Below are 15,670 nucleotides of genomic sequence, written 5' to 3'. Positions count from 1 at the left end.
TTTTCAGAAAATAAGTAATCTGTCAATAGTGCGGCGGTTAGGTGTTCCAGAGTGCATCTTGCTGGTGACACAACGAATCACCAAGTATCCTGTTCTTGTGGAGCGCATCCTGCAAAACACTGAAGGTTGGTCATTACTGTGCCGTAAATATATCCATTATGAAATATTGTGAATGGGCAAGGTTATAAACACTTTCTTCTCACTCCAGCCGGGACAGAGGAACATGAAGGATTAGCACAAGCTCTCGGTCTAATCAAAGACACCATAGTTCAGGTGGACGGCCATGTCAATCTCTACGAGAAGGAAGCACGGCTGAGAGAAATCGCTTCCAAGATGGAGCCCAAGTCCCATGGGAAAATCAAAGATGGACGTGTCTTTCGTAAGGAGGACCTTTCTCAGGGCCGCCGCAAGCTCTTGTACGAGGGCTTGGTAAACTGGAAAGCCGCATCTGGTCGCCTCAAAGGTATTATGAGAATGATAATTTGCATACATAGGTACAAAGCCATGGGTGATGGTAAAAAAAATAAGATGGGAGGAAAATGCTTTAAATTCTCTTGTTGAGAAACTTTGCGGTCGCTCGCAAATATGTTGTGATAGTTTTTCCTCCCACCTCGTATAATTTCGATGTTTCTTGAGGGAACGCAATAGTTTTGTGAGAGACCGCAAATTATTTGCGAGAGAATGCCAAGTTTCTCGGGGGAACGCAATACTTTTTCCTAGTGAGTGCAAATGTTTTGTCAGTAAACACAAATGTTCTTGAGGGAACGCAGTACTTTAACGAGATAATGCAAAGTTTCTTTGGGGAATACAATACTTTTTGCGGAAACGTTTTCCAAGCGAACACAAAGTTTCTTGGTTGGAATGCAACTGCTTATTTAAGTCTGCGTGGTTCACAATTGACATTAGAGATTCTTCTTTGCTTCCATTGCAGATATTCTAGCTATACTTCTTACTGATGTTCTCGTCTTGTTGCAAGAAAAGGATCAGAGATATGTGTTCTCAATGGTGGTGAGTACGATATGCACTTTGTTTTTGGTTCATACAGGATGTGAAATTGTTCAACTTAATGCACTCATCTGTGTTGTTTCTCTGCCAGGACAACAAGCCATCAGTTATTTCACTGCAGAAGTTGATCGTGCGAGAGGTGGCTCACGAGGAGCGGGCCATGTTCCTCATCTGTGCCTCCTCGAACGAACCCGAGATGTACGAAATCCACACGGCCTCGAAAGAAGACCGCAACGCGTGGATCACCCACATCCGTCAGGCCGTGGAGAGGTCTGTACCGTCTATCACCACATTAGTGTCAGTATTTACTTCTATCAGCATTTTTTTAAACCGTCCTTCCTTGGTTCCTGTCCATCAGCTGTCCACATACAGAAGAGAGATTGTTTAGTGAGGAAGAGGAAGCCAGAGTCACCCGGTTCAGAGAGTTTCAAGGTAAATGCCACATGTGCTCTGTTTGTTTCGTAAATCATGGCATTTGTTTTGTTTTTTTTGCTCATTTTGATGTTTTGTGATGGCTTTTTAAGAGCTTTGAAGGATCTTTTGTCACTAGAGGGCGCACTTGCATTTTCCTATTGAAATCTTGCAAATCCTGTATCTTTTCTCAAAAATAAGAGAAAAATAAAGTATTCTTCTATATTATTATCTCTGTGTGTGTGTGTGTGTGTGTGTGTGTGTGTGTGTGTGTGTGTGCAAACCTGACCGTAATGACATTGCTTTAAAGATTTCTAAAGTTTTTTTAACATATTTTACTTTCATTTTCTGTAGATTGCCTGAGGTTAAAGGACACTCTGATCGTCCAGAGCCTCACGGAGAAGCTGCAGTTGTTTGCAGAGCTGGCTGAATCTGTGGCCGGTCTAGAAGACGCCAGCTCTCGCTCCCGTCTGCTTCTGCGGGGTGACACCTCCGACCTCCAGCAGGGGGAGAAGCTGCTCAAAGGAGCCATTACTGAAGGTAACATCTGAGCAGCTCACACAGGATCAGGGCCTGAATAATAATAACTCTATCAGTTATTAAATGTCTTTAGCACTGGCGTTATGAAGTAATCTTGCATCTGAAAGCAAATGAGATTGTTTAAGAGCTAAGTGTAGATAGTGAAGCGTATCTCTTGTCTTTCTGCAGTGGAGAACCTTCAGAACCTCCTGACATCTGGAGTTCGGGAAACTTCTCCACAGACTGAGGGGACCCAGAGTCCGTCCTTGAGTTTGCTGCCACGCAGAGCAGACACATTCGGCGGATATGATGCCATACTTCCTAAGAGTAAGAGCCATTACATACGATTAGACACTGATTATACATGCTGCATTAATGGGGATTAACTGAAGACTCATTATTGTTGTTAGATATCTACACTGAACAAAATTATAAATTCAATTCACGGGCAACAGCTCTGGTGGACACTCCTGCAGTCAGCATGCCAATTGCACGCTCCCTCAAAACTTGCGACATCTGTGGCATTGTGCTGTGTGATAAAACTGTACATTTTAGAGTGGCCTTTTATTGTGGCCAGCCTAAGGCACACCTGTGCAATAATCATGCTGTCTAATCAGCATCTTGATATGCCACACCTGTGAGGTGGATGGATTATCTCGGCAAAGATAATAATGCTCACTAACACAGAGAAATAGGCCTTTTGTGTACATAGAAAAAGTCTTTGAGTTCAGCCCATGAAAAATGGGGGCAAAAACAAAAATGTTGCATTTATAATTTTGTTCAGTGTATATTCATTGCGTATTTGAAAGGCTTTGCATCCCAATTCGCAAAAATCTGTGCAATGCTGTTGTAAGATGTGTCTCACATAATATATTGAAAATAGTGCTTGAAATGTTCCCGGATTCTCTTCAAATATGTGTGCATGCAATCTTTTGAGGCCTAATTACCCACAATCTCCGTCAATTACATGTTTGAGGCGTTAATGTGCAATTCTATTATGTATAAAATACGGGTGTATTTGTGTGTTGAATCAGACGGCAGTATTAAAAAGAAGGTTCCCGGAGCGTCCGGCAGGTCCAGGGACAGGAGTCAGAGGGCCAGCTCGGATCCGCTGCTTAAAGAGGTGTACACGTGTCAGGACCAGGATGAGCCGGTGAGAGAACCAACATGCCAACATTTGCCCAACACATGACAGGAACATGCCCGTGTTTACTAAACCAGGAGAGTGACATCAGATGATTTGGGAAGGAATTTTTGGGCAGTTTTAAACTGTCACACAATATATAAATATAAAAATTTTACTATATCATTTATTTGTATTCTATATTCATATATAATACATACATATACATATACAATTTATACATATACACACACACACACACACACACACATATATATATATATATATATATATATATATATATATATATATATATAATAGAAAAATGTTATCACCATTTTTTATGTTGGCATTTGAATGTGTCATAGTGGATTAATTTAAAAGAAATTGAATACTATAAAAAATATTCATCAAAGAATCCAAGGTTCAGTAATATGTGAAAATTAATGTTTGTTACTTCAATTAACTATTACTATAATAAAGTAATACATTACTCGTCTACCATGATAATGTCTTTGAATTATCTTCATTTGGTGGATTTTTTCAATTTTTGATACACATGATATTATTTTTCATTAATTTTAATCTGACGTCTCTCTCAGGACGAGGCCTCCTCACCCGGCTGCCGCAAAATGTGGTCCAGCTGTAAATTTCCAGAATCCGAGGTGAGAGCACAAATCAATTTGGAATTGAGAAGATTATGTCTCCCTTTGTTTCCCATGAGATAAAAGGCACATATAGATTCTCATACACCTCCCAGTACATATCTGAGATGGTAACCTTTGCGTTCACCACACCTAATCGGCAGTTAAAGCAGCAATACTTCACTTGGCATGAATGTGGCATTGTGTCTCCTGAGAATAATGTTTCTGATTATTGAATCATCCTGCCAGTAATGTTGCCCTTGTTTTCCTGTTTAACCAGTTCTATGAGCGAGTGCTGCTGCTGTCCCAGAGGCTCTACAGTTTACAGGTACAACACACTGATCAGTCTCACTCAGAACGCATACTGTAATCGTGACGGATAAAATCTTAATCTTGTCAGCTTTCTCATGCTGTGGCCACATTTATTTGTGGGGTGTTCAGATGTTCACAACATCTGGAATATTAAAGTTAAACAGCTGCCTATCTTTCATCGTCGGTTCTTTATTTTTATTTTTCGTTTGTTTATTTAGTTTGCTCTGTTCTTTCGTTTGTTCGTTCATTCATTTGCTCATTCAAATTATTTTTTTGATTTGTTGATTCATTTTTTGTTTATTCTTTGTTCTTTCTGTGTTCTTTTTATTTTCATTTGTTCTCTTTTGATTTGTCGTTTTGATTATTTTGTTTATTTATTCCTCCTTTCATTTCGTTTTCTTCTTTGCTTTAGTATTTATATATGTATTTATATATATATATATATATATATATACATACACACACAAACAATAGTTTATTCTTTCATTTGTTTTACTTTCTTTTGTTTGTCTCTCTCTGTTTTTTTCTTTAATTTATGCTGTTTTCTTTCTTTTTTGTTTGTTCTTCACTCTTGTTCTTTTGTTTTTTGTGTGTTTTGATTTTTGCTTTTGTTTGATCTGGATTTATTTGTTTGGGTTTCTGATTTGATTTTTGTTTATTTTTACTCTTTTTGTTTGTTCAGTTTTTTTTATTAATTTGCTGTTTTGATTTGTTTTTATGATAGTCTGTTCTTTCTTGCTCTTTCTTGGTCTTTAGTTAAATTTCGTTCTTTTCTTTGATTCTTTTGGGTTTGTTTGTTTGTTTCTGTTTTTTTTTCATGCTTTCATTTGTTCTTTTTGGGGGGGGTAGTCTTTTTTTCATTCATTTCATTGTCCCTTTAATTGCCTTCTTTCTTTCATTTTTCTTTCTTTCTTTCTTTCATTCTGTTTTCATTGCGTTGAATTTACATTCTTACCAGACATTTTCTTACCAAAACGCCTTCCAATACAGTGCACAAATCATGTTTGAGCAAATACAAGGACAGGCAGCTGAGAGAACACGCTTGCTTAACTAAGCCTTAGTTACCAGGAAGCTCTCAACAACTATCCAAACATCAAGTCTTTTCTGTCTCCTTCCCCCTCAGGCCATAGTTTCTCAGCAGGACAGCCACATCGAGCTCCAGCGGGCCTCTTTCCTCACCGCCGAGCGGGACCGTCCCGGAAGCCGGAACCGCGGCACCGACGTGCTCCTGGAGCAGGAGAAGCAGCGGAACCTGGAGAAGCACCGCGAGGAGCTCGCCAACTTCCAGCGGCTGCAGAGCCAACATCGGCTGGAGCAAGCGCGCTGGGAACGGGAGCGGGAGAAGCAGCGGCGGCAGGCGGAGGCAGACCAGCAGCGGCTGAAGGAGAAGGAGGACGAGTGTCGCCGGCTGGAGGCGCGTTTGGCAGAGGACAGGCAAGAACTGGAGAGGCAAAGACAGACGTACCAGCAAGACCTGGAGAGGCTGAGAGAGTCCACACGTGCGGTCGAGAAAGAGAGAGAACGTTTGGAGCAACAGAGGAAGCTGAAGAAGCACAACACGGTGCCGAATACTGCAGCTCTGTACTCACAGGAAGTTGGACAGGTGAGATGCCACCTGACTCAAGTCGTTTCCATACTTACTGTCTGTCTCCACAAGAATCTTGGTTCTCTTGGATGGCCACAAAATCTAAACCTACTTAACAATCTGAAGTTACTTTAGATAGGTTTCTAAATACTTCCTAATCATCATACCGGTTCGACTAGTTGACACAAAAATGTAAGATTACACGCAAAATATTCAGGCTAACGCTAAAACTTAGCGTTCTCCAAAAAAGTTCACACTTGAATGAACAATTAAGCATCCAAACAATTGTTTTTATGTTTAGCATCATGGTCAAATATTTTGCACTTTTGATTTGTTTTGAAATCTTTATTGTACGTGTTTCCAGTAAGTTTGGACCCGGGTTTATTTGCATATCTAGGCCTACTGTTCTGAAGTTTGGGGTCTGTAATGTTTTTTAAAACTCTTAATCTCACCTGGCTGCATTTATTTGATCAAAAATACAATAAACAGTAATATTAGGATATATTATTACAGTTTAAAATAAGGGAATCATTCCAATATGCTGATTTACTGCTCAAGAAACATTTATTACCAATATCAGTGGTGAAAACAGCTGTGCTGCTTCATATTTTTGTGGAAACCGTGATTTCTTTGATGAACAAAAAGTTCAAAAGGAGCAGCATTTAAATGAAATGGGAATATTTTGCATTTTTGCTAGATAAAAGTATTAATTTCTTTAAAATAAATCTTACTGACCACAGAATAATTTTTTAGTCAGAAATGATCACCATCAATTCAAACATACAGCCATTGTTGTTAAAAATAGAGTAAAATGTAATAAAAAAAAAATCAAAATATTTTTTAAATAAATGTTTTTATGTACCAATATAACAATGCACACTAATATAAATTAATATTAATTTATATTCATATTTTTAGCAATACCTTATAAAACGATTGCTCAAGAAATCGAACTGAGCAACATTGAAGTTGAAGTCTAACTCGAATCTGTCATGAATATTTGATACATCACCCAGCTATTCAGGGAAATGGGAGCTGGCATTATACATGAAATTAGCATGATGTCACCTCTCCGTTCTCTTTCAGTGCCACACGTTATTATAAAAACAAGGTGTAGGTGTGCCAGCTGAGAGCATCTGCCTTTCCCACGGTCTCCTTTCAGCTTCTCTGTACAGGACAATCCGTGGGAACAATGTGGCACTGTGTGGTTTCATAGCAGTGGCTTTGCTGATCGACCTGCCACCCTGCCCTACCTGTTTGCTGATGAGCCTGCTAGATTACCCAAGAAGCTCTCTGGGAAAAAAAAAGCAGACACTCGGTCAAGCGTTGTTTGAACAGTCTCATCCGGCTCACAGAAAAGCCTCTGTAAACAGCGTAGAACAAAAGCCACATATTGTGCCATTTCCAGGTCTCAGTACTGAAACCATCCCATGCATTTTTGTTCAACAGTTTGACTAACTCCATCTGTTTGTGGTCAAACTCAGGAATTCTTCATGATTTCCTTCAGTCACGTTAAACTGATATGAGCGACACAGCCTGTCTTGTCCGGTTGCGTGTGCATACTTGATGACTAGCGTCTTTCATTTTGACAGATTCCTCAGAAATGAACGCTGGACAAGGCGTCTTTCAGCCTCCGTTTGAGCGTGGCTGTGGAACCTCCAGAAACGGGGAACTTTCCTAATGGGCCGTAATGCTGTGACGTTAGCGATTTTAATAGGCAGTGACCATACAAAATGCAATCCAGCCACGATCAATTACAATCAGTGTTAGTCATTTTATAACATTAAGGAGGAATGCGCATTTAAAGTTTATGGTCCGAAATCAAACGACCACAGCCGGGCGTGTGTTTGCACTGCTGGGTTACAGATGAGCGTGAATCAGTGCTTTAGTGGAGAAGAATGCACATTTCATAATTAACTAGTCATCGAGTTAGTCGGTCTTAAGGAAGCCCTGTATTATTTCCTTTATTTAGTCATGTATACGGTTTCTTACAGGGATAGTTCAACAAAAATTAAGAAAATTCTGTCTTCATGTACTCACCCTTATGTTGTTTCAAACCTGTATGAGTTTCTTTCTTCTGCTGAACACAAAAGACATTTTGAAGAATGTTGGTAACCACACAGTTGATGGTAGCCATTGACTTCCTTTTTTTTTTTTTTTCTACTATGGATGTTGGCTGTCGTCAGAAACTTCCCCCTGACAGTAAGTTGCCGCAGCTCTGCTATTCATTGTATGTTTTTGAGGTCACGCAGGCATGTCCGGTCATGCCTGGCCTTGTCAGATTCCCTGTGATCTCGGCTTATCTCAGGTTAGTTCTACAATGAGTCCATAGTAACCGTCTGTCCATGGTGCCAGGCTACAGTCCTTGTTTAAACACATGCCATATAGTAGAGATTTATCACATTTAGAATGTTCTAGTTTCATATGACCGCTTGTGAGTGTTCATTGAATTTGTTATGGCCTAAAAACATTCAAATGAATCAGATTAAGCACATGGACAAAACATTTTGGCTTGTCGTTTTTACGATTTCTGTACGATTTTATGGTTTCCTAATTGTGTCGTTTGTCTTTGTTTTGAGTTTCAACCGTTTCCTGGACTAGTTTTATTATCCGCTGTATTGTTTTATTATCCGTCTCAGTGTCGGCTGTCATGTCGGATATATTGGGGTTTGTTTGACCTGGATGAGACCTGTTCTTTTGTTACTGCCTTAGTCACTTCCTTTTGTTAAACCAGGGCTCAAATCTTAAGATAACGTCGAATTTTGGTCTTTCATGTGCTTATCTGTCTTATCTCTCTCTCGCTCGCTCATACAGTGCAGGTCAAAAGTTTGAAACAATTAAGAATTTTTAATGTTTTTTTAATGTCTTTTCTGCTCACCAAGGCTGCATTGATTTGATTTAAAATACAGTAAAAACAGTAATATCGTGAAACATTATTACAATATAAAAAAGCTGTTGTCTATTCTAATATATTTTAAAATGTAATTTATTCTTATGATCAAAGCTGTATTTTCAGCATCATTACTCAGTGTCACATGATCCTTTAGAAAACAAAATATGATGATTTGCTGCTCAATTGGTACTCATTAGGGCCCGAGCACCGATGGTGTGAGGACCCTCTTGGAATTGCTCTGTTTATTATTATTATTATTATTATTATTATTATTCTTCTCCGCATTGAATTGCATTTTTGAGGGCCTAAACATGCGCGAAAACTCACGAAACTTTGCACACGCGTCAGAACTGGCGAAAATTTACATCTGATATAGGTTTCAGAATTGGACGGGGCAAAACGGCTCGATAGCGCCACCTATAAAAGTTCAACGGAGTGCGCCTCCCGCAACGTTCCACGTACGTGCACGAAATTCGGTACATACATGTAATGACCTAATACCTACAAAAAAGTCTCTTGGAGCATAGCCCTAAACCCAACAGGAAGTCAGCCATTTTGAACTTCCTCCCAGATTTTTGTGCAGTTTTTGACATTTTCAGGCCTCATACTTTAACGAACTCCTCCTACAGTTTTAATCTGATCATCTTCAAATTTGGTGAGTGTAATCTTAAGGCCTTTGCGACGTTAAATTGCGAAGATCTTGAGTTTTCGTCGAAGGGCGGGTCCTCGGCGGCCTGACAAATTTTGATGTTTCGCCATGAAACAGGAAGTTGCTGTAACTCAGGCATGGAATGTCCAATCTGCCCCAAACTTCATACGTTTGATAAGAGTTCTGTCCTGAACACATGACCATGCTCATATTCAGTTACAGTCATAGCGCCACCTGCTGGCAACAGAAAGTGACATGTTTAACACTGTTATGGACTCCTAATAACATATAAAAAAGTGCCAGCAAGTGCTAAACATGCTAACAACATACTAGAAGCATGCTAAAACATGCTAGCAAACTCTTAGCTAAGTGCTAAAGCATGCTATTATTGCAATTAAATAGGAATTTGCTGTAACTCAGGCATGGAATGTCCAATCTGCCCCAAACTTCACACTTTTGATAAGCGTTCTGTCCTGAACATATCTACATGAGAATATTCAGTTATAGTAATAGCGCCACCTACTGGTAACAGGAAGTGTCATGTTTAACACGTTGATGCCATTCTAGCAACATGTTAAAAATGCCATTGACTTCTAAACATGCTAGAAACATGTTAAAACATACTAGCAATACTTAGCTAAGTGCTAAAGCATGCTAATTCAATGAAACAGGATGTTGTTGTTACTCAAGAAGGCAATGTCCAATCTGCGCCAAACTTCACACTTTTAATAAACGTTCTGTCCTGAACACATGACCATGCTCATATTCAGTTATAGTCATAGCGCCACCTGCTGGCAACAGAAAGTGACATGTTTAACACTGTTATGGACTCCTAATAACATATAAAAAAGTGCCAGCAAGTGCTAAACATGCTAACAACATACTAGAAGCATGCTAAAACATGCTAGCAAACTCTTAGCTAAGTGCTAAAGCATGCTATTATTGCAATTAAATAGGAATTTGCTGTAACTCAGGCATGGAATGTCCAATCTGCCCCAAACTTCACACTTTTGATAAGCGTTCTGTCCTGAACATATCTACATGAGAATATTCAGTTATAGTAATAGCGCCACCTACTGGTAACAGGAAGTGTCATGTTTAACACGTTGATGCCATTCTAGCAACATGTTAAAAATGCCATTGACTTCTAAACATGCTAGAAACATGTTAAAACATACTAGCAATACTTAGCTAAGTGCTAAAGCATGCTAATTCAATGAAACAGGATGTTGTTGTTACTCAAGAAGGCAATGTCCAATCTGCGCCAAACTTCACACTTTTAATAAACGTTCTGTCCTGAACACATGACCATGCTCATATTCAGTTATAGTCATAGCGCCACCTGCTGGCAACAGGAAGTGACATGTTTAACACTGTTATGGACTCCTAATAACATATAAAAAAGTGCCAGCAAGTGCTAAACATGCTAACAACATACTAGAAGCATGCTAAAACATGCTAGCAAACTCTTAGCTAAGTGCTAAAGCATGCTATTATTGCAATTAAATAGGAATTTGCTGTAACTCAGGCATGGAATGTCCAATCTGCCCCAAACTTCACACTTTTGATAAGCGTTCTGTCCTGAACATATCTACATGAGAATATTCAGTTATAGTAATAGCGCCACCTGCTGGCAACAGGAAGTGACGTTTAACACTGTTCTTGACTCCTAATAACATATAAAAAAATGCCAGTAGGTGCTAAACATCCTACCAACATACTATAGACATGCTAAAACATACTAGCAAACACTTAGCTAAGTGCTAAAGAATGATATTACTGCAATTAAATATGAATTTGCTGTAACTCAGGCATGGAATGTCCAATCTGCCCCAAACTTCACACTTTTGATAAGCGTTCTGTCCTGAACACATGACCATGCTTATATTCAGTTACAGTCATAGCGCCACCTGCTGGCAACAGGAAGTGACATGTTTAACACTGTTATGGACTCCTAATAACATATAAAAGAGTGCCAGCAAGTGTTAAACATGCTAACAACATACTAGAAACATGCTAAAACATGCTAGCAAACTCTTAGCCAAGTGCTAAAGCATGCAATTATTGCAATTAAATAGGAATTTGCTGTAACTCAGGCATGGAATGTCCAATCTGCCCCAAACTTCACACTTTTGATAAGAGTCATGGCCTGAACACATCTACATGAGAATGTTCAATTATAGTAATAGCGCCACCAACTGGCAACAGGAAGTGACATGTTTAACACGTTGATGCCGTTCTAGCAACATGTTAAAAATGCCATTGAGTTCTAAACATGCTAGAAACATGTTAAAACATGCTAACAATGCTTAGCTAAGTGCTAAAGCATGCTAATTCAATGAAACATGACTTTGTTGTTACTCAAGAAGGCAATGTCCAATTTGCACCAAACTTCACACGTTTGATAAGAGTTCTGTCCTGAACACACATCCAAGCTCATATTCAGTTATAGTCATAACGCCACCTACTGGCAACAGAAACTGACATGGTTAACACAGTAATGCAGTACTAACCACATAATTATTGTGTACTAAGCATGCTAGAAACACACTAAACATGCTAGCAACACTTAGCTGAGTCATGAAGCATGCTATTATCACCATTATACAAAACATTTTGTAACTGACTTTGACATACTCTTACTATATATACCTCCTTAAATGTACATTTCCCAACCATGCTCTGTCTTCCTAAAGCCACCGAGTGTTGATGGCACGGGTGCGAGGGCCCTTTCATCGCTGCTTGCAGCTTTAATTTTTTTATTATGATTATTATTATTATCAATGCTGAAAACATTTTTTGTTGCTTAATATTATTGTGAAAATCATCTTTTTTTTAGGATTCCTTGAATTGAAAGTTCAACTGAACAGCATTTATTTGAAATAGAAATCTTTTGGAAAATTATAAATATCTTTACTCTCACTTTTGATGAACTTGCATTGTGCATTATTGCTGAATAAAATTATTAAGTATTAATTTAGTATTAATTTATTTCTTTAAAAAAATAACCCTTTTTACCCCAAACTTTTGAATTATAGTGTATCACAGTTTCCACTAAAATATGAAGCAGCTCAACTGTTTTCAAAAATTTTAATAATTATGATTATAATGTTCCTTAAGAAGCAAATCATCATCATATTATAATGACTTCTGAAGGATCATGTGACACTGAAGACTGGAGTAATGATGCTGAAAATACAGCTTTGCCATCACAGGAATAAATTATATTTCAATACAAAACAGTTATTTTAATTTGTAATAATATTTCACAATATTATAGTTTTTACAGTATTTTTAATTAAATAAATGCAGCCTTGGTGAGTTGGTGACTTCTTTCAAAAAGATTATTCCAAACTTTTGACCGGTAGTGTATTCACTCAATTTGGACATCCAGCTTTTCAAAGGTGGCAACTTAAATATGTTTTGTTTGAGCATATTTTTTGTTGAGTATATTTAGCTTTTGTAAGATTTATATTCCACGTTCCTGTTTCCAAGGATTTGTCTTTGTGATGCTTCATCGTGAAGTTAAAAACACCCAACACAACCCTTCAGAAACAGGTATTTAGCACCATGATTTAAGAGCCACGTTTCCAGCAGCGAGACCTTCCGTCCAGCCCTTGCACAGCACAGATGCTCCAAATGAATATTTGCTTGAAGTATCCAGGGAAGTCTTGAGTTGGGAAAACCGCAACGTATAATTACCTGCTAGCACCCTTTCATTAATACCAGCGCTGGAATGCAGCCAATCCTAATTGTTTATGTGATGTCAGTCAAGTCTTTGTGCCGAAAACCTTGCACATTTTTACGCTCTGGAAACCTTATATTTGCTGAAGGCACCTTAAGGACTGGAAACAATGGAGCATCTGTGTTGGAATCCCAGCGTTTGGGAAAACTAACATGGTTCAAGATGATATCGCCCTGGGCAAGTTGGAGAAGGTCAGGCTTTTCCAACCTCTAGATGATTGACAATTCCAGAGGAAAATGTTTGGATGTTCTCCTAAACAGCATTTTTGTCCCTTTTTGGGTGAAATGATGGAAATTGGAGGGTGGAATTTTGACTTTCTGAAGCATGATGAACAGATTCAGGAGGGCGGCACTAGTTTCCATCACATCTTAAGGTGTGAAGAAGATTGGCCATCTTCTCCGCACCTTTAAGTAGAACAGGACATGATTATTCAATCTTTTCCAAGTGTGTTGATAACGTCACGCTTAATTATTTGAACTCCTTGCACACATTTTTAAGGTTTACTTCTAGGTACCTCCCAGGAATTGCATAATCACTGTTGGGCCCTTGAGCAAGTCTTGTTTACACCAGGTGGACAATCTGTCCTGTACACTATGTCCTTTGGATGAAAGAGAGTCGCTCGCTAACCATTAGTGGCTGTTGTGCATTAATAATCTTCACCTCATGCTTAACTTAGACCTTTCATGTGGAGCTGTCTTCAATTTGTGTTACATTTTATGCCTGTGTTGACTGCTCATCAATCGTCTTTGTTCTGCACGCAAAGCAGCATGTGTTTTAAATTTAGCTTTGTCCTGTAAATCCCAAACTCTTCTTACTGGATTTCCTACATTGCACATTAGCTCGGTATTTCCTGTGCTTAAACATGGAAGTTGCTCTTCAGAAGCTGAGTTTAAATAAAGTCTCAACAAACTTTTTGGTCCATAATATTTACTTTACACTTTATTCATGTAGTAGATGCGTTCATTTAAATTAACAAGTGAGGAATAGTTGAAGACAAGTGATTTATCTCAACAGTTTCAGCTGTATTGTTTAAAGTTCTGCAGTTCGTACAATTCTTGTTTATTCATGAAGCGACTTTGTTGTCCAACTGAATTCAGTGCAACAGATTATGAAAAAATGGCTTTCTGTACAATTTACAAAGATCTGAACAGACTGAACGATTATCGCATAAATGCTAATTTCAATATAAATCGTTCCCAAAAGTATGTTTGTTTTTAATTTGTCGTATTTGATTCTGTTGTTAGCAAACCCATTCTCATGAAATTTGTTTGTTACATTCATTGTAAAGCCATTTTTGGATAAATTGTTGCATTTTAAATCAGCTTTTCCTAAATTCATTCTTGTATAAATTGTAACATTCAATTCAATCAGTCATGAATCTGTTCTTGCGTAAATTGTTGCATTCAATTCAATTGTTCGTAATTACATTCTTCTATAATTTGTTGCGTTCAATATAATCGTTCATAAATCCATTCTTGCGTATATTGTTGCATTTGTCGTAAATCTATCGTGTATATTGTTGCGTTCAACTCTATCGTTTGTAAATCCATTAGTGTAAAAAGTTGCATTCAGTTCAGCGATTTATGATCTCATTCTTGCAAAAATCGTCACATTACGTACAAATTTCTACAAGTTAGTCCTGCTAGCATTTCGCGATACTCTATGATTGTAACTGAAGAGGTCTAACATTTTTGTGCATGCTCTCTTTATCTTTGCAAATTGTTTTGTCCTCATACTAATGCATCGGATGAATTAAGATGTTAATCAACACGTTTGCGTTTCACTTTTGTGTTTTAGCTTTCCGTTTCCTCCAGCTTCAACGGAGAGCTGCTGTTCGGCGGAGCGGGGGACCAGATGCTTCCTCAAAAGTCTCACTTGAGGGCCACTCTCTCTGCGTCCCCCGCCGACTACCCTGAGCGTCCTAAAGTCCCCTCGCGCCGAGAGAGCTCCTGCAACACCCTGCCGGCCAAGACCGAGGTTCCCATGCATCTCATCAGCACCACCAACCAGCTGCACAAGCAGGGCAGTGTCCAGCAGCAGATACCGACCAAACTCGCCGCCTTCAGCAAGGGCAAGGAGAAGAGCGGGAAGGGCAAGAGTTCGCACCACACCGAAAATTCGGGTCAGTACCACACTGGTCTGTTCGAGACCAACTAATGATGTTCTTTCGGAGCCAATTTGCTGATTCCTAAATCCGTCTTCACTGTTTCACGGCTTCTGTTGGCTTGAAGCGGATGCAGCTTTGAGAGGAACATTACAAATTTTGCATTGTGATGCCATTTTCATTACATTTTACTCCCAAATTGTCATTACCATGACTCATTCTCATTACCGTGTTGCAAAGAAAATTTTTTTTAAATACGTTTAAATAAAATGTAATTGTAACTACTTTAATGTTTTTAATTTATGCTCTTTTTGAATAAAATGTAGTTTTATTAATGCAATCAGTTTTTTGTTTTTTATTACAGTAATGAGAATTTCACTTTATTTATTTTTCATTATTTTTATTGTATTACGTTAATGAGAACTTTGGGGGTAAAATGTGTTTGTTTGCAAATTTTCAATTCAAATCATCCAAATAGGCTTTCTCCAAAAAATGTACACTTATTTTTTATAAAAAGGGGAAAAAAATTGTTATTTGTGTTATTTTATTACAGGAATGAGAATTCTATTTTATTTATTGTTTTTGGTAATTTATTTTACAGGCTTTATTTTACAGTTTCCTTGATATACATATTACCTGTACTTATAGTAATAACAGTAAATTGTGCATAATTACATGCA

General features: G+C 38.3%; 1 protein-coding gene across 2 annotated transcripts in view; it reads left to right on the top strand.

The window, feature by feature from the left end:
* Positions 1-15,670, top strand: part of arhgef18b (rho/rac guanine nucleotide exchange factor (GEF) 18b) — a 45,428-nt gene that overhangs the window by 26,473 nt on the left and 3,285 nt on the right. For both annotated transcript variants that reach the window (XM_081383987.1, XM_081383988.1), the window contains 12 exons: positions 8-125; positions 209-463; positions 932-1,008; positions 1,097-1,275; positions 1,364-1,437; positions 1,771-1,956; positions 2,125-2,262; positions 2,970-3,088; positions 3,661-3,723; positions 3,983-4,030; positions 5,138-5,617; positions 14,684-15,008. In XM_081383987.1, the coding sequence (XP_081240113.1) occupies positions 8-125; positions 209-463; positions 932-1,008; positions 1,097-1,275; positions 1,364-1,437; positions 1,771-1,956; positions 2,125-2,262; positions 2,970-3,088; positions 3,661-3,723; positions 3,983-4,030; positions 5,138-5,617; positions 14,684-15,008 (2,062 nt within the window). The remainder of the gene's footprint in view (positions 1-7; positions 126-208; positions 464-931; positions 1,009-1,096; positions 1,276-1,363; positions 1,438-1,770; positions 1,957-2,124; positions 2,263-2,969; positions 3,089-3,660; positions 3,724-3,982; positions 4,031-5,137; positions 5,618-14,683; positions 15,009-15,670) is intronic.

This window comes from Scardinius erythrophthalmus, assembly GCF_964197995.2.
Source record: "Scardinius erythrophthalmus genome assembly, chromosome: 14".
Classification (NCBI taxonomy): Eukaryota; Metazoa; Chordata; class Actinopteri; order Cypriniformes; family Leuciscidae; genus Scardinius; species Scardinius erythrophthalmus.
Note: the sequence above shows the minus strand (reverse complement) of the source record. Positions and strands in the feature narration are given on the sequence as shown.